The sequence below is a fragment of the Oncorhynchus masou genome, chromosome 21 (assembly GCF_036934945.1).
Source record: "Oncorhynchus masou masou isolate Uvic2021 chromosome 21, UVic_Omas_1.1, whole genome shotgun sequence".
Classification (NCBI taxonomy): domain Eukaryota; kingdom Metazoa; phylum Chordata; class Actinopteri; order Salmoniformes; family Salmonidae; genus Oncorhynchus; species Oncorhynchus masou.
The window spans coordinates 18,290,120-18,310,193 of NC_088232.1; the positions used below are offsets into that span (position 1 = coordinate 18,290,120).

The 20,074-nt window shown below is 45.0% G+C and overlaps 1 protein-coding gene across 1 annotated transcript in view; it reads left to right on the top strand.

Moving 5' to 3' along the window:
• Positions 1–20,074, top strand: part of LOC135507456 (otoferlin-like) — a 43,700-nt gene that overhangs the window by 19,897 nt on the left and 3,729 nt on the right. Inside the window, exons 17-37 of the mRNA XM_064926990.1 lie at positions 72–224; positions 416–605; positions 978–1,102; positions 1,315–1,449; positions 4,029–4,190; positions 4,625–4,744; positions 4,962–5,123; positions 5,373–5,535; positions 5,673–5,743; positions 5,852–5,878; positions 6,009–6,137; positions 6,257–6,332; positions 7,374–7,492; positions 7,694–7,831; positions 8,122–8,259; positions 17,638–17,765; positions 17,984–18,154; positions 18,495–18,655; positions 18,893–19,035; positions 19,698–19,786; positions 19,928–20,026. Coding sequence (XP_064783062.1) covers positions 72–224; positions 416–605; positions 978–1,102; positions 1,315–1,449; positions 4,029–4,190; positions 4,625–4,744; positions 4,962–5,123; positions 5,373–5,535; positions 5,673–5,743; positions 5,852–5,878; positions 6,009–6,137; positions 6,257–6,332; positions 7,374–7,492; positions 7,694–7,831; positions 8,122–8,259; positions 17,638–17,765; positions 17,984–18,154; positions 18,495–18,655; positions 18,893–19,035; positions 19,698–19,786; positions 19,928–20,026 — 2,699 coding nt within the window. The remainder of the gene's footprint in view (positions 1–71; positions 225–415; positions 606–977; positions 1,103–1,314; positions 1,450–4,028; positions 4,191–4,624; positions 4,745–4,961; positions 5,124–5,372; positions 5,536–5,672; positions 5,744–5,851; positions 5,879–6,008; positions 6,138–6,256; positions 6,333–7,373; positions 7,493–7,693; positions 7,832–8,121; positions 8,260–17,637; positions 17,766–17,983; positions 18,155–18,494; positions 18,656–18,892; positions 19,036–19,697; positions 19,787–19,927; positions 20,027–20,074) is intronic.

Below are 20,074 nucleotides of genomic sequence, written 5' to 3' on the forward strand. Positions count from 1 at the left end.
GAGCTCCAGGCTTTCCCGAGAAATATTTATTTGATTGATTGGTTGTTTGATTCCTCTCTGTGTAATGGCAGCCGCAGCACAGCATCCCGGACGTCTACATCTGGATGATGAGTAACAACAAGCGTATTGCCTACGCCCGTGTCCCCTCCAAAGGCATCCTGTACTCCGGGGTGGACGAGGAGACCGGGAAGGACTGTGGCAAAGTCAAAACCATCTTCTTCAAGGTCTGCGCACAGTTACTCTACATCCATAACCAAACCTCTGCACGCTTCCTCTTCCAATGTGTGCTTTATTTATTTGGCTTGAACTCCAAAAGATTGCATTATTTACAGCTGTCACCTTTTCCACTAGATCTGAATCACTACTGGTGTGTCCATCTGATTTTCCATTCGTGTATTTGCCTTATCAAACCCAGCTACCTGGTAAGAAGGGCTTTGGGGCAGCTGGCTGGACAGTGCAGGCTAAGACAGAGATTTACCTGTGGCTGGGCCTGAACCGTCAGAGGAAGGACTTCCTGTCTGGGCTGCCCAACGGCTTCGAGGAGAACAAGATGCTGAAAGGACCTGGCTCGCAGTCTGCTCCCCCCATCAGCCTCACATACACGAGTAAGGGAGACCGATGGTGTCCGATCAGCCACGTATATCACCACGCATTAAAGGGATAACTAAGGGATCTCACGGATAAAGTGCTAACATTATCTGTGGTCTACATGAGTAAGGGAGATGATAACGTCCCGTGCATGTGTACACATCTCCATAGAAATAGAATGATTTGAGTAGACAAATCTCTTGGTCTTACCCCTAGTGGTCTTAGGTCTTAGGGACCACCAGGCTGCCCTCAGACCGTCGGGGAACTTTGACTCTGAATCAAAATGCATTTTCTTAAAATTCAAATTTTGTGCACATATTGTGTCACTATGAATAAGGGGAATTAGAGTATCTCATTGATAAATACTTGTGAATCTTCCCCCACCACAGTGAAGCAGATCTTCCAGCTGAGGGTCCATATGTACCAGGCTCGCAGCCTGTTTGCAGCAGACAGCAGCGGCCTCTCAGACCCATTCGCCAGGGTCTTCTTCTCCACACACAGCCAGGTCACAGAGGTAGGACAACCTAGATTTGATTGTTTGTTCGTTCGCTCATTACAAAATACAATGATTCCACAAATATAACTATCGTCTTTGAATCATGGTGAAGTTTGATCCAGTAATTAAAGAGTCCGTATAAGAATTACACGGTGCAGAATGGTGAATGAGAGTAACAAGATGGTGAGTGAATTTAATGAATCAATGAATGAATGTTACTCTCTGCACAGGTGCTGAATGAGACACTGTGCCCCACCTGGGACCAGCTGATGGTGTATGACAACGTAGAACTGTTCGGAGAAGTCGGAGAACTGAGGGACGACCCACCTATCATCGTCATAGAAATCTATGACCAGGACACGGTGGTAAGCATGATGCCTGGTTAAAACTCGTGTCAGAACAGATCTACAGTGCCTTGCGAAAGTATTCGGCCCCCTTGAACTTTGTGACCTTTTGCCACATTTCAGGCTTCAAACATAAAGATATAAAACTGTATTTTTTTGTGAAGAATCAACAACAAGTGGGACACAATCATGAAGTGGAACGACATTTATTGGATATTTCAAACTTTTTTAACAAATCAAAAACTGAAACATTGGGCGTGCAAAATATTTCAGCCCGCTTAAGTTAATACTTTGGTAGCGCCACCTTTTGCTGCGATTACAGCTGTAAGTCACTTGGGGTATGTCTCTATCAGTTTTGCACATCGAGAGACTGACATTTTTTCCCATTCCTCCTTGCAAAACAGCTCGAGCTCAGTGAGGTTGGATGGAGAGCATTTGTGAACAGCAGTTTTCAGTTATCTCCACAGATTCTCAATTGGATTCAGGTCTGGACTTTGACTTGGCCATTCTAACACCTGGATATGTTTATTTTTGAACCATTCCATTGTAGATTTTGCTTTATGTTTTGGATCATTGTCTTGTTGGAAGACAAATCTCCGTCCCAGTCTCAGGTCTTTTGCAGACTCCATCAGGTTTTCTTCCAGAATGGTCCTGTATTTGGCTCCATCCATCTTCCCATCAATTTTAACCATCTTCCCTGTCCCTGCTGAAGAAAAGCAGGCCCAAACCATGATGCTGCCACCACCATGTTTGACAGTGGGGATGGTGTGTTCAGGGTTATGGGCTGTGTTGCTTTTACACCAAACATAACGTTTTGCATTGTTGCCAAAAAGTTCAATTTTGGTTTCATCTGACCAGAGCACCTTCTTCCACATGTTTGGTGTGTCTCCCAGGTGGCTTGTGGCAAACTTTAAACAACACTTTTTATGGATATCTTTAAGAAATGGCTTTCTTCTTGCCACTCTTCCATATAGGCCAGATTTGTGCAATATACGACTGATTGTTGTGTGTTCCTTGTTCTTCATGATGCTCTCTGCGCTTTTAACGGACCTCTGAGACTATCACAGTGCAGGTGCATTTATACGGAGACTTGATTACACACAGGTGGATTGTATTTATCATCATTAGTCATTTAGGTCAACATTGGATCATTCAGAGATCCTCACTGAACTTCTGGAGAAAGTTTGCTGCACTGAAAGTAAAGGGGCTGAATAATTTTGCACGCCCAATTTTTCAGTTTTTGATTTGTTAAAAAAGTTTGAAATATCCAATAAATGTCGTTCCACTTCATGATTGTGTCTCACTTGTTGTTGATTCTTCACAAACAAATACAGTTTTATATCTTTATGTTTGAAGCCTGAAATGTGGCAAAAGGTCGCAAAGTTCAAGGGGGCCGAATACTTTCGCAAGGCACTATATCATAACAGATTCTATCTGAATTTAAATTGATCATCTGACAACGCATACAGTCGTTTAGATTTCCAGACCACTCTTTCCTTGCTGCTCAAGTCGTCCAAGTAACATAAATGTCATTCAAATATGAATTAGGCTCTGCGTTTGAAAGAGATACTGTAGCATGTACTTTGTTAGCGTCATTGTAAAAGAACGTGGCCCATTATATATGTATCAGATTGGACAGAATTGTTATGAATTATTTTTGAAAGAATGTATATGTTGACTCAACTGATGATCATATAATTCATTCCTGAACATAAACACCATTGTTTTTGGATGACCTTTACTCGGATAAGTAGAGTGTGAACTGAATTCTGATTTACAGCTTGAAGTAGCGTTATGCTCCAAGGCAGGGCTCTCCAACCCAGTTCCTGGAGAGCTACCCTCCTGAAGTTGTTTTACTCCAGTCCCAGTTGTAACCAGCCTCATTCAGCCACATGGATTCAGTTCATCAACCAGCTAATTATTACAATCGGGTGTGCTAGATTAAGGTTGGAGCAAAAACCTACAGGACGGTAGCTCTCCAGGAACAGGGTTGGAGAGCCTTGGCCCAAGGCATGCAAGAGGTATAAGATTTAGCTGAAACGACAAATTCACTGGACATCAGCCTTATCCCTCTTGCATTCCTTCAATGAAAGCTTGTTGCTTATGTGGTACAGTGGTTATGTTTGGGTGTCTTGCCATTGTTTTCTAGCCTGGTCCCAAATCTGTTTGTGCGTACAGATAACTCCTATGGTCGAGTTGTCGAAGCATTACAAACAGATCTGGAACCAGGCTAGTTGTTCTTCGTTGTTCTGTTGTGTTTTCTTGAGCTTTGAAGCATGTACATTGTCAAGCCATGCTTCTGTGTTAGGTAAAGCTGATGTCATACTTAACATATTGATGAATGACGTGCCATGAAAACCCTTTATTGTATTTCTTATGGTATGTTTTCTAAATGTCATATTTTACTCTTAAAATGCTTGTAATGTAAACACCGGCCAATTTCCTTGGATTCTAGATTGTACAGTATACCAAAGAGACCATTCTTTCAAATATTGAAACCTTAATATTTGTGGATGTAGTGTGGACCTTGATTTACCACAGAAGGGTCAGGGTTATATTTGGATTGTATCCCATGTCTCCCTGTTATGATGTGACTCCAGGGCAAAGCAGAGTTCATGGGCAGGACCTTCGCCAAGCCTATAACCAAGATGGCGGATGAACACTACGGACCTCCACGTTTCCCTCCCCAACTAGAGTACTACCAGATCTATAGGGGGAACTGCGCCGCTGGAGAAATGCTGGCGGCCTTCGAACTGCTGCAGGTGAGCCTGGCAATAGATCAACTTTCCACACTATTTGTCGAAGAGTAGAGGGAAATTGGTTGGTAGAAGTTGAACGTTGACATTCAAGTTGCCTTCATAGTGTGGAAATATATATAAAACACAGGACAATCTTGTGCATTGGGCCTTTAAAATCCCCTGGGCCTTTAATAACAGTCAAACAAAACGAAATGTCTGCCAGACATGTAATTATAAATGCTTTGATTAGACCCAAATTAACCAGTAATGTTGATGTCTGCAGTCTCCTGTATGGCTCAGTTGGTAGAGTATGGCACTTGCAATGCCAGGATTGTGGGTTCAATTCCCGGGGCCACACAGGCTTAAAATGTATGCACGCATGTCTGTAAGTCGCTTTGGATAAAAGGCACTTCTAAATGGAATATATTATTATTATATTATATCTGTTCATGCTTCAGATTGGTCCTCATGGTAAAGCTGACCTGCCGCCCATCGACGGTCCCACAGACATGGACCGTGGTCCCATCCTACCTGTCCCTCTGGGCATCAGACCAGTCCTCAGCAAGTACAGGATCGAGGTGGGAATTCAACCCCTCTTGGCCTTGAAATACAGGAAGTGTGGCTATTATTGCACTGTAAATGTGTCTATTATTGCACTGCTATATTGCACTGTAAATGTTGATGTAACGTATGAAATCCTTATGTACTGCTTATGAATGTAGTATGTGTGGGTTATAAATGTGTTATGAAGTCCTTATGTAGGCACCCTTTAAATAAAGTGTTACTGAAATGTAGGTGCTGTTCTGGGGCCTGAGGGACCTGAAGAGGGTCAACCTAGTCGCGGTGGACAGGCCTCGTGTGGACATAGAATGTGCCGGTAAAGGAGTCCAGTCTTCCCTCATCCAGAACTACAAGAAAAATCCCAACTTCGGCACCCTGGTTAAGATGTTTGAGGTGGTAAGTTCTCTTTAAAGTCATTCCATTGTTCACCTGGTTATCTCACCTAATAACAACCCAGATATAACGACTTTCCCATGACACCGTGACGGGCGTGATGAAAACGAAATCTCTACCTTATTTTAACAATTGGTTGTAATCTGGTTATAGGACGTCTTCTTAACCGGACAACCATTTTACAAACAGGAAATGACACCGTAAAGGTGCTAAATTTAGCCCATTTATTTACTGTGAACTTGTGCTCTCCAGGATCTGCCTGAGAACGAGCTGCTCCACCCTCCCCTGAACATCAGAGTGGTGGACTGCAGAGCTTTCGGTCGTTACACCCTGGTGGGGAACCATGCTGTCACCACCCTACGCAAGTTCATTTACCGGGCAGCAGACAAGCACGCCAACAACTTGAACACTCAAGGTACACACACATACTTGCACGCACACACACGCACATGCACACACAAATGAACACACACACGCACAAACAAACCCATACCTCGCTGTGCCCTTACACTTTCATTTGTACATACTAATGCAGTCTTTGTCCTCTCACAGAGGAGATCATTGTCAACTATGAACCAGAGCCCACCATCAAGAAGATGGAGACCATGGTCAAGCTGGACTCTGTAAGATCTCACACCATTAAATGAATCTTAGCTTTAGTAATAAACTTAAATAAAACATCCTAACTGAGTTGTAAGATGATTGATATATGTTGTGTGTTTTTTCCCCAGGGGTCTGATGCTGTGGTTAAAATCGAGGTAGGTGTTTATGACGTTGATCTGGGAATGTCTCTGTTTCTCAATGTTAGGAGCAATGTTAGTACAGTAGTTTGAAAACCCTAAAAGGCCTATTGCAACCTGTAATCTAACCTTGCATTGATCATTTTAGGAGGATGAGAAAGGAGGGAAGAAGAAGAAAAGGAAGAAGGGAGGAGATGAGGTGGAGGAGGAGGAGTTTGATGAAAGCATGTTGGATTGGTGGTCCAAGTACTTTGCCTCGATCGAAACTCTGATGGAGGTGAGGCCATCCGGAAAAATGGCTCCATTTGGCTCCATTTTAACACTCATAATTGAATTTAAAAAGTGATCCTGCCAATGTGTATTGGACATTATTGGTTTGTGTGTCCTACTCTGTAGATTCTCAAGGCTCAGGAGGCAGCTATGGCGGATGCTGAGGAGAAAGAGGACCAGGATATTGCTGCTGAGGGCGGAGGTAACAAAAAACAATCCTAAACTAATGTGGAAAACACAAGAGCAGCATATCTATTAGATCTAAACCATATCTGTACACATTTCATACAAATATACATCATATTATGTATCATCAATTTAGGTTGTTGATGTTTGTTAATTTGGTAGATATTGACAAGTAGATACTATGTCTTGTAGATGGTCCAGCATAATCATGAATCTCTGTATATTGAATGAGACGTTTTAAGTAGAATATAATTGTTGCGGTAAAAGGGAATGATCATGTTGTCAGGTTGTATTCTATGCCCACTTTCATCTGCCTAATACATGCTGTCCTCTTCAAATCATGACAACCCATACTACTAACCCTTCATATGACCCCTGACATCTCTGTTGTAGTTGATCACTGCATACATTTACACAGACATGAATCCATGATTTCCATCACTTCATAACTCATACAATGACCTCCTCCTGCTCTCCTGCTATATATTACCATAGGCCTGCCATGGAAGTTGACTAAGAATAATATGACTTATAAAACCACATTTAGTGCTTATATAGTGTTATGTGTAGCTTTTACATAGCATGATACATCAAATATTTATAGAAAACTAACTTGAACAAATGTTTTGGAATCTCAAATACACTATGATGCAGAGATTGTGTGCAAGATACGGAGACATTATTAAAGTGGCGCGTGTTTCATTTCCTTATAGTGGCCAGTGATTCCTAATCTATGTCTATTAGGCAGCAGCCTCTGATGTGCTGAAGATGGCTGTTTAACAGTCTGATGGCCTTGAGAAAGAAGTTTAGTGATGCAGTTTATACTCTTAAGCTAAGCTAATGACCTATTCCTATTGGGTAAATGCTGTCTTAGCTATTCTGACTGTTGCACTGGCATTCACTGTATATACTGTTCATATTGTGTATACAGTGGCCAAAATACATTGGTTTCGCCAACTTGCATGTTGAATTCATGTCTTGAGTGCCCTGCTGTGCACCAACTCTCCATCCCTCCACCCTCACTCCCCCTCATCCCTCACTCCTAACCTATTCTCAGAGATCAAACCTGATGACTCTCTTGTCAAAGGAAAGAGAGGCAAGGGGAAAAAGGAGAAGAAGAGGGCTGGGCCTGGAGACATAGCAGAGAAGAAAAAGCACAACATTGATGAGCTACAGGTATGTGGTTACTCAGTGAGCAAAATTGGTTGATATTATGTTATTACAACCAGAATTGTAATTTCAAACACTGAAGTCTCTGGGCAGTTTGGGGTCAAATACTGTATACTCTTTATTTGTTGTTTATATGTTTAAATATGTTTTTTTAAATGTTTTATTATGTTTTTAATGTATAGAGTACTTTTTGTATTTCCTCATTAGGTGTACCCCAAGGAGCTGGAGAATGAGTTTGATAACTTTGAAGACTGGCTTCACACCTTCAACCTGTTCAGAGGGAAGGCCGGAGACGACGACGACCAGAACATGGCGGATGGAGACAGGATTATTGGCAAATTCAAAGTAAAAAACCCTTTCACACAGAGGGCGTTCCCCTCCTTCGTAACTTCTTTTTTTGTCGGCGATGGAAGAGAGCTGGAACTAGCCCAGTCCCAGATCTTTTGCTGTACATAAATTGTATAATATATCATATACTGTATAGCCAACTCCTATAGTTCTTGTTCAATGATGTCTATGATACAATGATGTCTATACAGCATCGACCTATCTGGGACCAGGCTAGAAAGGAACTGGATTGAGTCCGTTATTGTGTTAAATATCACCACAATTGTGCATGTCTGTGTATATTTCAGGGTTCTCTGTGCATGTACAAAGTGCCGGTGTCAGATGAGATGCAGCGGGAGATGGGCTTTGACTCCAACATGGGCATGTTCCAGAACATTCCAACTAATGACCCAATCAACGTCCTAGTCCGGGTCTATATCATCAGGGTATGTAAACTACTCTCTATTGTGTACCTACAATGGAACTTATATGTCAGACTCTATGTCATCAGGGTAGTTACACAACACTACACTCAGGTGGGAGTACAGTGCCTATATCAAGTCTACAACCCCCTTGGGATTAAAATTGATTTAATTGTCATTTTCTTCTCAATCTACACAACAACAAAAAGTGGAAGAAAAATTCAAAATAAATGTAAGATTAATGAAACATAAAACACTAATATACTTTGATAGGTATTCACCCACTACATGTTAGTCAATGCATGTTTCAAATACCTTTGGCAGCGATCACAGCTGTGAGTCATCTTGGGTAAGTCTCATAAGAGCTTTGCACACCCGTATTGTCAGCGCCCATTATTCTTCTCAAAATCTTTCAAGCTCTGTCAAGGTGTTGGGGATCATGGCTAGAAAGTAATTTTCTTGCCATAGATTTTCAAGCAGATTTAAATCAAAACTCTAACTCGGCCTCTCAGGAACATTCACTGTCTTCTTGCTAAGCAACTCCAGTGTAGATTTGGCTTTGTGTTGTAGGTTATTGTCCTGCTGAAAGGTGAATTCCTCTTCCAGTGTCTGGTGCAAAGCAGACTGAAGCAGATTTTCCTCTAGGATTTTGCATGTGCTTACAGTAGCTCCATCCTGTTTCTTTTCATCCTGAAAAACTCCCCAGGCTTTGCCGATGTCAAACATACCCATACCATGATGCAGATACCACCATGCTTGAAAATAAGGAGGCAGTTACTCAGTGACACATTGTGTTGGATTTGCCCGAAACATAAGGCTTTGCATTTAGACCAAAACATTTTTTTGTTTTTTTTTGTTGCAGCATTACTTTAGTGTCTTGTTGCAAACATATGCATGTTTTCGTAATCTTTTTTATTCTGTATATTTGTATTTTTCTATTCACTCTGTCATTTATGTCATTATTGTGGAGTCACTACAATGTTGTTGATCCATCCTCTGTTTTTTCCCAGGAAGTCTCAAGGTTCTGCTCGCCTGAGTTAAAACACCTTATGATAAGCTGTAGACCATACTATTTACCAAGAGAGTTTTCATCTGTTTTTTTTTTGTAGCTGTATATTTACAAGTACAAACCGATACTGGCACTAACACCACACTCAACGAGGTGTATAGGGCCATAAGCAGACAAGAAAATGCTCATCCCGAGTCGGCGCTCCTAGTGGCCGGGGATTTTAATGCAGGAAAACCAAAATCTGTTTGACTGACCTAATTTCTACCAGTATGTCACCTGTGCAATTGGAGGGAAATAAACTCTAGATCAACTTTACTCCACATACAGAGACACATACAAAGCTCTCCCCTGTCCATTTGGCAAACGGACCATAACTCTATCCTCCTGATTCCTGCTTACAAGCAAAAACTCTAACATGAAGTAATCAATACAGAAGTGGTCTGATGAAGCGGACGCTAAGCTACAGGAATGTTTCACAAGCCCAGACTGGAATATGTTCCGGGATTCCTCCAATGGCATTGAGGAGTTTACCACATCAGTCGCAGGCTTCATTATTAAGTGCATCAACGACGTTGTTCCCACATACATACATATCCCAACCAGAAGCTTTGGATTACAGGCATCCTCACTGAGCTAAAGCCTAGAGCTGCCCCTTTCAAGGAGCAGGACACTAATGCCGATGCTTATAAGAAATCGTGCTAGGTCCTCCAACGAACCATCAAACAGGCAAAGCGTCAGTATAGGACTAAGATCGAATCCTACTACATCGGCTCTGATGCTCGTCAGATGTGGCAGGGCTTGCAAACTATCACAGATGATAAAGGGAAACCCAGCTGAGAGCTGCCCAGTGACGCGAGCCTACCAGACGAGCTAAATGCCTTCTATGCTTGCTTCAAGGCAAGCAACACTGAACCATACGTGAGAGTACCAGTTGTACCAGAATGACTGTATGATCACGCTCTCCGTAGCCAATGTGAGTAAGACCTTTAAACAGGTTAACATTCACAAGGCCGCAGGGCCAGACAGATTACCAGTGTTCTCAGAGCAACAGATCCACAGATGACGCAATCTCTATTACACTCCACACTGCCCTTTCCCACCTGGACAAAAGGAACACCTCCGTGAGAATGCTGTTCAATACAGTATTCAACACCAGTGTGCCCTCCAAGCACATCACTAGCTAAGGACACAGGGACTGAACACATCCCTCTGCAACTGGACCCTGGGCTTCCCGACGGGCCGCCTCCAGGTGGTGGTGTTAGGCAACAACACATCTGCCACGCTGACCCTTAACACGGGGGCCCCTCCTGCGTGCGTGCTCAGACCCCTCCTGTACCCTTTGTTCACCCACGACTGCGTGGCTGCGCACGACTCCAACACCATCATTAAGTTTTCCGACGACACGACTGTGGTAGGCCTGATCACCGACAGCGATGAGACAACCTATAGAGAGGAGGTCAGAGACCTGGAAACGTGTGCCAGACAAAGATGTTTATTGTGGAATACAGCAAACGGAGGGGCTGTGGTGGAGCAGGTCAAGAGCTTCAAGTTCCTCGGTGTCCACATCACCAAGGACTTATCATGGTCCAAACACACCAACACAGTTGTGAATAGGACACGACAATACCTCTTCCCCCTCAGGAGGTTGAAAATATTTGGCATGGGTCCCCAGATCCTTAAAAAGTTATACAGCAGGACCATTGAGAGCATCTTGACTGGCTGCATCACCGCTTGGTAATGGCAACTGCTTGGCATCTGCAAGGCGCTACAGAGGGTAGTGAGTACGGCCCAATAGATCACTGGGGCCAAACTCTCTGCCATCCAGGACCTCTATACCAGGCGTTGTAAGAGGAAGGCCCTAAAAATTGTCAGACTCCAGCCACCCAAGTCTTAGATGGTTCTCGCTGCTACCGCACGGCAAGCAGTACCGGAGTGTCTGGGACCAAACCTTCACCACCTTAACAGTTTCCACCCCCAAGCCATAAGACTGCTGAACAGTCAATCAAATGGCTTCCCGGACTATTCACATTGACACATTTATTATTTATTTCTTTATCTGAATTATTTTGCACTGACTCTCTTGCACTGGCTCTCTGTACACTCACTAGACTTTACCCACACACTCACACTCCAACACACACACAAACGCACACGCATGCACACTACAGTCGCGCACACACACAAAACACACACACATGCATATGGACTGTCATGTCTTGTTATGTCTGTTCCTGTCCTTTCTCTTCACTCTGTCTCTCTCTGCTGGTCTTTTTAGGTTACCTTCTCTGTCTCTCATTCTTCAGCTGTTCTACATCTCCCCTAACTAGCTCATTCACTCCTTCCCACCTGTTCTCTCTTCCCCCTCTGATTAGGTCTCTATTTCTCTCTCTGTTCCTGCTACTTTCAGTGTCTGATTCTTGTTTGTGTTTTTGATGCCAGAAGCAAGCTGTCGTCGCGTTTGCTTCCACCTTGTCCTATCCTGTCGGAGTCTGCCTGGCAGGTGCATCCTGCATTATACTAACGTTCTTTTTGTTCCATTGACTACGTTGGAAGAGGATTTATGCCATTCCTGTTTTTCATTAAAGAACTCTGTTTTCTGTTAAAACCGCTTTTGGGTCTTCACTCAAGTACATAACAGAAGAATCAGACCAAGAATGGACCCAGCGGCTCCGGACCCTTTTCACTCCGCCGTCGAGATCCAGGGAGCGATGCTAGGCAGACACGAGGAGGAATTGTCTGCTGCTCGACATGCCGTTGAAACCCTGGCCGTCCAAGTCTCCGACCTCACAAGACAGGTTCACCAACTCCACCTCGATCCACCGCCCACTTCCAGGGTTTCCGAGTCTCCGGAGCCCAGGATCAACAACCCGCCGTGTTACTCTGGGGAGCCCACTGAGTGCCGCTCATTCCTCACTCAGTGTGATGTGGTGTTCTCTCTCCAGCCCAACACTTACTCCAGGAGCGCAGCCCGCATCGCCTACGTCATTTCTCTCCTTACCGGACGGGCGCGTGAGTGGGGCACGGCAATCTGGGAGGCGAGGGCGGAGTGTATTAACCAGTATCAGGACTTTAAGGAGGAGATGATACGGGTTTTTGACCGTTCTGTTTTTGGGGAGGAGGCTTCCAGGGCCCTGTCTTCCCTATGTCAGGGGAATCGATCCATAACGGATTATTCTATTGAGTTTCGCACTCTCGCTGCCTCTAGTGACTGGAACGAGCCGGCTTTGCTCGCTCGTTTTCTGGAGGGTCTCCTCGTCGAGGTTAAGGATGAGATCCTCTCCCGGGAGGTTCCTTCCAGTCTGGACTCCTTAATAGCTCTCGCTATTCGCATAGAGCGACGGTTTGATCTTCGTCGCCGAGCTCGTGGAAGGGAGCTCGCGTTCTCCGTTGCTCCCCTCTCCGCATCACTGCCACCCTCCTCCGCCGGCTCGGATGCTGAGCCTATGCAGCTGGGGGGTATCCGCATCTCGGCCAAGGAGAAGGAACGGAGAATCACCAATCGCCTCTGTCTCTACTGCGGCTCCGCTGGTCATTTTGTCACCTCATGTCCAGTAAAAGCCAGAGCTCATCAGTAAGAGGAGGGCTACTGGTGAGCGCAACTACTCAGGCCTCTCCTTCTGGATCACGCACTACCTTTCCGGTCCATCTCCGCTGGCCCGGTTCATCTGCTTCCTGCAGTGCCTTGATAGACTCTGGGGCGGAGGGCTGTTTTATGGACGAGACCTGGGCTCGGGAACATGACATTCCTCTCAGACAGTTAGGGAGCCCACGGCCTTGTTCGCTTTAGATGGTAGTTCTCTCCCCAAGATTCAGCGTGAGACGCTGCCTTTAACCCTCACTGTCTCTGGTAATCATAGCGAAACCATTTCTTTTCTAATTTTTCGTTCACCTTTTACACCTGTTGTTTTGGGTCATCCCTGGCTAGTGCGCCATAACCCTTCTATTAATTGGTCTAGTAATACTATCCTATCCTGGAATGTTTCTTGTCATGTGACCTGTTTAATGTCTGCTATCCCTCCTGTTTCCTCTGTCTCTTCTTCACAGGAGGAGCCTGGCGATTTGACAGGGGTGCCGGAGGAGTATCACGATCTGCGCACGGTGTTCAGTCGTTCCAAGGCCACTTCTCTCCCTCCACACCGGTCGTATGACTGTAGTATTGATCTCCTTCCGGGAACTACTCTCCCCCGGGGTAGATTATACTCTCTGTCGGCTCCCGAACGTAAGGCTCTCGAGGATTATTTGTCGGTTTCGCTCGCGACGCCGGTACCATAGTCTCCTCCTCCTCTCCCGCCGGAGCGGGGTTTTTTTTTGTTCAGAAGAAGGACGGGTCCCTGCGCCCATGCGTGGATTATCGAGGGCTGAATGACATAACAGTTAAGAATCGTTATCCGCTTCCTCTTATGTCTTCAGCCTTCGAGATCCTGCAGGGAGCCAGGTTTTTCACCAAATTGGACCTTCGTAACGCCTACCATCTCGTGCGCATCAGGGAGGGGGACAAGTGGAAGACGGCGTTTAACACTCCGTTAGGGCACTTTGAATACCGGGTTCTTCCTTTCGGCCTCGTTAACGCTCCAGCTGTCTTTCAGGCACTAGTTAACGACGTCCTGAGAGACATGCTGAACATTTTTGTTTTCGTTTACATGGACGATATCCTGATTTTTTCACCGTCTCTCTCGATTCATGTTCAGCACGTGCGACGCGTCCTCCAGCGCCTTTTGGAGAACTGTCTTTATGTGAAGGCTGAGAAGTGCACTTTTCATGCCGCCTCTGTCCCTTTTCTCGGTTCCGTTATTTCCGCTGAGGGCATTAAGATGGATCCCGCTAAGGTCCAGGCTGTCATTGATTGGCCCGTTCCTAAGTCACGCGTCGAGCTGCAGCGCTTTCTGGGCTTCGCTAATTTCTATCGTCGTTTCATCCGTAATTTCGGTCAGGTGGCAGCTCCCCTCACAGCCCTTACTTCTGTTAAGACGTGCTTTAAGTGGTCCGTTTCCGCCCAGGGAGCTTTTGATCTTCTTAAGAATCGTTTTACATCCGCACCTATTCTTGTTACACCTGACATCTCTAGTCAGTTTGTTGTTGAGGTTGACGCGTCAGAGGTGGGCGTGGGAGCCATTCTTTCTCAGCGCTCTCTCTCTGACGGCAAGGTCCATCCTTGCGCGTTTTTCTCTCATCGCTTATCGCCGTCAGAACGTAACTATGATGTTGGTAATCGCGAACTGCTCGCCATCCGCTTAGCCCTAGGCGAATGGCGACAGTGGTTGGAGGGGGCGACCGTTCCTTTTGTCGTTTGGACTGACCATAGGAACCTTGAGTACATCCGTTCAGCCAAACGACTTAATGCGCGTCAGGCTCGTTGGGCTCTGTTTTTCGCTCGTTTCGAGTTTGTTATTTCTTATCGTCCGGGCTCAAAAACACCAAGCCTGATGCTTTATCTCGTCTCTTCAGTTCTTCTGAGGTCTCCACCGACCCCGAGGGGATTCTCCCTGAGGGGCGTGTTGTCGGGTTGACTGTCTGGGGAATTGAGAGGCAGGTAAAGCAAGCACTCGCTCACACTCCGTCGCCGCGAGCTTGTCCTAGGAACCTTCTGTTCGTTCCCGTTCCTACTCGTCCGGCCGTTCTTCAGTGGGCCCACTCTGCCAAGTTAGCCGGCCACCCCGGCGTTCGGGTACGCTCGCTTCCATTCGCCAGCGTTTCTGGTGGCCCACTCGGGAACGTGACGCGCGTCGATTTGTCGCCGCTTGTTCGGTCTGCGCGCAGACTAAATCTGGGAACTCTCCTCCTGCCGGCCGTCTCAGACCGCTTCCCATTCCCTCTCGACCGTGGTCTCACATCGCTTTAGATTTTATCACTGGACTGCCTTCATCAGCGGGGAAGACAGTTATTCTTACGGTTGTCGATAGATTCTCTAAGGCGGCTCATTTCATTCCTCTCGATAAGCTCCCTTCTGCTAAGGAGACGGCTCAGATCATTATCGAGAATGTTTTCCGAATTCATGGCCTTCCGTCTGACGTCGTTTCCGACAGAGGCCCGCAGTTCACGTCTCAATTTTGGAGGGAGTTTTGCCGTTTGATTGGGGCTTCCGTCAGTCTCTCGTCCGGCTTTCATCCCCAGTCTAACGGTCAAGCCGAACGGGCCAATCAGACTGTTGGTCGCATTTTACGCAGTCTTTCTTTTCGTAACCCTGCGTCTTGGTCAGAACAGCTCCCTGGGCAGAGTACGCCCACAACTCGCTTCCCTCGTCTGCTACCGGTCTATCCCCTTTTCAGAGTAGCCTCGGGTACCAGCCTCCGCTGTTCTCATCTCAGCTCGCCGAGTCCTGCGTCCCCTCCGCTCAGGCTTTTGTCCAGCGTTGCGAGCGCACCTGGAAGGGGGTCAGGTCGGCACTTTGCCGTAATAGGGCGCAGACTGTGAGGGCCGCTAATAAGCGTAGGACCAAGAGTCCTAGATATTGTTGCGGTCAGAGAGTATGGCTCTCCACTCAGAACCTTCCCCTTAAGACAGCTTCTCGCAAGTTGGTCCCGCGGTTCATTGGTCCGTTCCGTATTTCTCAGGTCATTAATCCTGTCGCAGTGCGACTTCTTCTCCCGCGCTATCTTCGTCGCGTTCACCCGGTCTTTCATGTCTCCTGTGTTAAGCCCGTTCTTCGCGCCCCCGCTCGTCCCTCCCCCATCCTTGTCGAGGCGCACCCATCTACAGGGTTCGTAAGATTTTGGACATGCGCCCTCGGGGCCGTGGTCATCAGTACCTAGTGGATTGGGAGGGGTACGGTCCTGAGGAGAGGAGTTGGGTTCCCTCTCGGGACGTGCTGGACCGTTCGCTGATCGATGATTTCCTCCGTTGCCGCCAGGGTTCCTCCTCGAGTGCGCCAGGAGGCGCTCGGTGAGTGGGGGGGTACTGTCATGTCTTGTTATGTCTGTTCCTGTCCTTTCTCTTCACTCTGTCTCTCTCTGCTGGTCTTTTTAGGTTACCTTCTCTGTCTCTCATTCTTCAGCTGTTCTACATCTCCCCTAACTAGCTCATTCACTCCTTCCCACCTGTTCTCTCTTCCCCCTCTGATTAGGTCTCTATTTCTCTCTCTGTTCCTGCTACTTTCAGTGTCTGATTCTTGTTTGTGTTTTTGATGCCAGAAGCAAGCTGTCGTCGCGTTTGCTTCCACCTTGTCCTATCCTGTCGGAGTCTGCCTGGCAGGTGCATCCTGCATTATACTAACGTTCTTTTTGTTCCATTGACTACGTTGGAAGAGGATTTATGCCATTCCTGTTTTTCATTAAAGAACTCTGTTTTCTGTTAAAACCGCTTTTGGGTCTTCACTCAAGTACATAACATGGACGCCACACACACGCACTTTCATATGCTGCTGCTGTGTTTATTATCTATCCTGGTTGCCTAGTCATTTTTACCTCTACCCACATGGACATGCTGTACTACCTCAATTACCTCAACTACCTCGTACCCCTGCGCGTTCACTCGATCCTAGTACACCATGTTTATAGCCTTGTTATTGTTTTTATTGTTTAATTATTTCCTTTTTTTAAATTTCTTACTTTTTAGTGGTGGGAATGGGCTTGTAAGTAAGCATTGAACTGTAAAGACTACATCTGTTGTAATTCGGCACATGTGACCAATAACATATGATTTGAGTTGATCACAGCCATTGAACTCTGTAGCTGTTTTAAAATCAACAATGGCCTCATGGTGACATCCCTAAGCAGTTTCCTTCCTCTCCTGCAGCTCAGTTTAGAAGGACGACTGCATCTTTGATGTGTCTGGGTGGTTTAATACATCATCCACAACATAATTATTATCTTGACCATGCTTAAAGAGATATTCAATGTCTGATTTGTTATTGTTAGCCATCTACCAATCACTGCCATTCTTTATGAGGCTTTCCAAAAGCTGCCTGGTCTTTGTTGTTGGATCTGTGATTGAAATTCAAAGAGACCTTTACAGATGTTGAATTTATTGGAGACGGAGGAAAAGGTAGTCATTCAAAAATCATGTCAACCTCTATTATTTCACACAGAGTGAGTATAACATATAACTTGTGATTTGCCAAGCCAAATTTGACTTCTGAACTCATTTAGGCTTGGCTAAACAAAGGGTACTTATGCAATGACTATATTTTATTTATTACATTTGTATTCATTTGTAAAACATGTGTACAATCTTCCTTTCACTTTGGCATTCGACTATTTTTGGGTAGATCAATGACAACAAAAAAATGACAATGAAATCTATTTCAATCCCACTTTATGAGGCAACAAAAATGTGAAAAGTGTCAAGGGGCTGTAGACTTTCTATAGGCACTGTAAATAAACTACCCTGTGATCATAAACATGTCATGTCAAATAAAACAAAATAAAAATCTCTCTACTTGATTACTTTCCCTGCAGGCTACTGACCTGCACCCAGCGGATATCAATGGAAAAGCAGATCCATACATCGCTATCAAACTGGGCAAGTCAGATATCAAAGACAAAGATAACTACATCTCCAAACAACTCAACCCTATCTTTGGCAAGTGAGTGGAGAAGCTCTTAAAAACATCATATCGTCCATTTCCACTATTTATCTTTAATACGGCCTTAATTCTTAATCCTTAATAGCATACGAGATAGCCAAGTAATTTACTATTGATGATTGGCAATTATATAGTTATAGCTTGTGCATTGAATAGGCTTTGAAAATGTAAAAACTGTGGAAAATTATAACCAAAGTTATTTATTTTGAACCCATCAGATCCTTTGACATCGAGGCCACATTTCCCATCGACTCCACACTAACAGTGTCCGTCTATGACTGGGATTTAGTGGGCACTGACGACCTGATTGGGGAGACTAAACTGGATCTGGAGAACCGTTACTACAGCAAACACAGAGCAATATGTGGCATCCCATCTAAATATGCCATGTAAGTGCGGCCTAGCTCTCCGTAGCCTGACGCCATTCACAGTACATGTGGTCAATATATCCCAACAGCACAGGATACTATGTCAATTCATTTAGCAATATTCTTTATACTTACAACTTCAGTCTGCAGCAACGAGCAACGAGCAACGTCAACTGAATAGGATCATACCTTCCCGTATTTAGATAACAATGTTGATTATACCTAGGGATCCCCTGATAAAGAGATTCATTTCTCAATGGGACTCACCTGGATAACTAAAGGATCAATGTATACCATATGTTATCTTATAAGAACTGTGAGGGATTTGTGTGTCAGCCATCATTGTCATTCATTCCTGTAGCCATGGCTACAACGTGTGGCGGGACCCCCTGAAGCCGACCCAAATCCTGGCTAAGCTGTGTAAGGAGGGTAAGCTGGACGGGCCACACTACGGCCCTGGAGGACGGGTCAAGGTGGCCAACCGGGTCTTCATGGGCCCAACTGAGATCGAAGATGAAAATGGTACTGTATAGAGCACAACAGAATACCTGAAATGCTTCTTTAACCTTCTATGTTGGTTACTGTACCCTGAAATACCCCCAGCCTGGTATTTTACTCTGCCTTGAAATAACTCCTCATGTACAACTGATCATATAGGTCTAAGATGTTATGAGCTTTCCCAAGTACTCCTTGTGTGTAGGCCAGGTAGTACTAGACTAGTCTGTGCTGTAACTCTGTTGGTCTGATGATGTTCTTTAGGTCTGAAGAAGCAGACGGATGAGCACCTGGCCCTGACAGTGCTGAAGCACTGGGAGGACATCCCCAGGCTGGGCTGTAAACTGATTCCAGAACATGTGGAGACCAGGCCACTCCTCAATCCTGACAAGCCTGGGATCGAACAGGTAGGACAAGTGGTTAAGGTTGTGCTTGCTAACTGAGTGCCTGCTTCAGTGTCTTTCAAACAATCCAACTGGCGAAGGTTGTAAAGCTAAACTAAAGTAGAGTAAAGTTAACAATCTGATGGGGAAATATGATTATACTCTTAGGTAAAGTATTTATTTTTAAGGCAATCTCAGAATAAATGGGACAAATAGAGAGGTTCAAGACCCTTGTGAGTAAAGTAGAAGGATGTATTGCAAAAGGAAATAGTAAAATGGTCATACTGGGAAAGATGGGTTAGTCTGTGGACATCTGAGGGGTGGAATTAAGATTAGAAGGATTGGTTAATTTGACGATGCACTTGGAGTCTAGTATAACTAGGTGGAGGCTATATGTATGTGCAGTGAATTTTTACATTTTCCAACCAGGGGAGGGGGGTGGTAAAACCTCAAACTAAAAAAAGGGGATCAGAAATGATGCAACTAATGTTATTTTATAAACAAGTCTGTATGCTAGTTTCAAAGAAAAAAAATATATGTACTGTATATATAGGGTTGATTTTAGTGTTTCGCGTAGCACAGTTTTGGGGGGGGGGCTGGTTTGCAGGGGCTGCAGGGTTGTGTGCCATGACAGTGGTTCAATTGTATCACATCCCTAGTTTGTCTTTGTATTTCTCTATGTGTAGGGGAGGATTGAGATGTGGGTGGACATGTTCCCCAAGGATATGCCTGCACCTGGACCTGCCATTGATATTTCACCCAGGAAACCAAAGAAGTATGTTTTAGTACAATGTAATGTGCTTTTAAAAACATTTAGTGAGACCATTTGCAAAGTAAATTCCCCATGTTATATGATCAGATATATCACATTACAGACACATCCCTTCAATCATTTGTTTTGTCTGGTTGTCGGCAGGTTTGAACTGAGGGTGATCATCTGGAACACAGACGAGGTCATTCTGGAGGATGATGACATCTTCACTGGAGAAAAGTCCAGTGATATCTTCGTGCGAGGGTTAAGAATGTTTCCTTTGGAATATATGTTGTTGTTTTTTTTTTACTT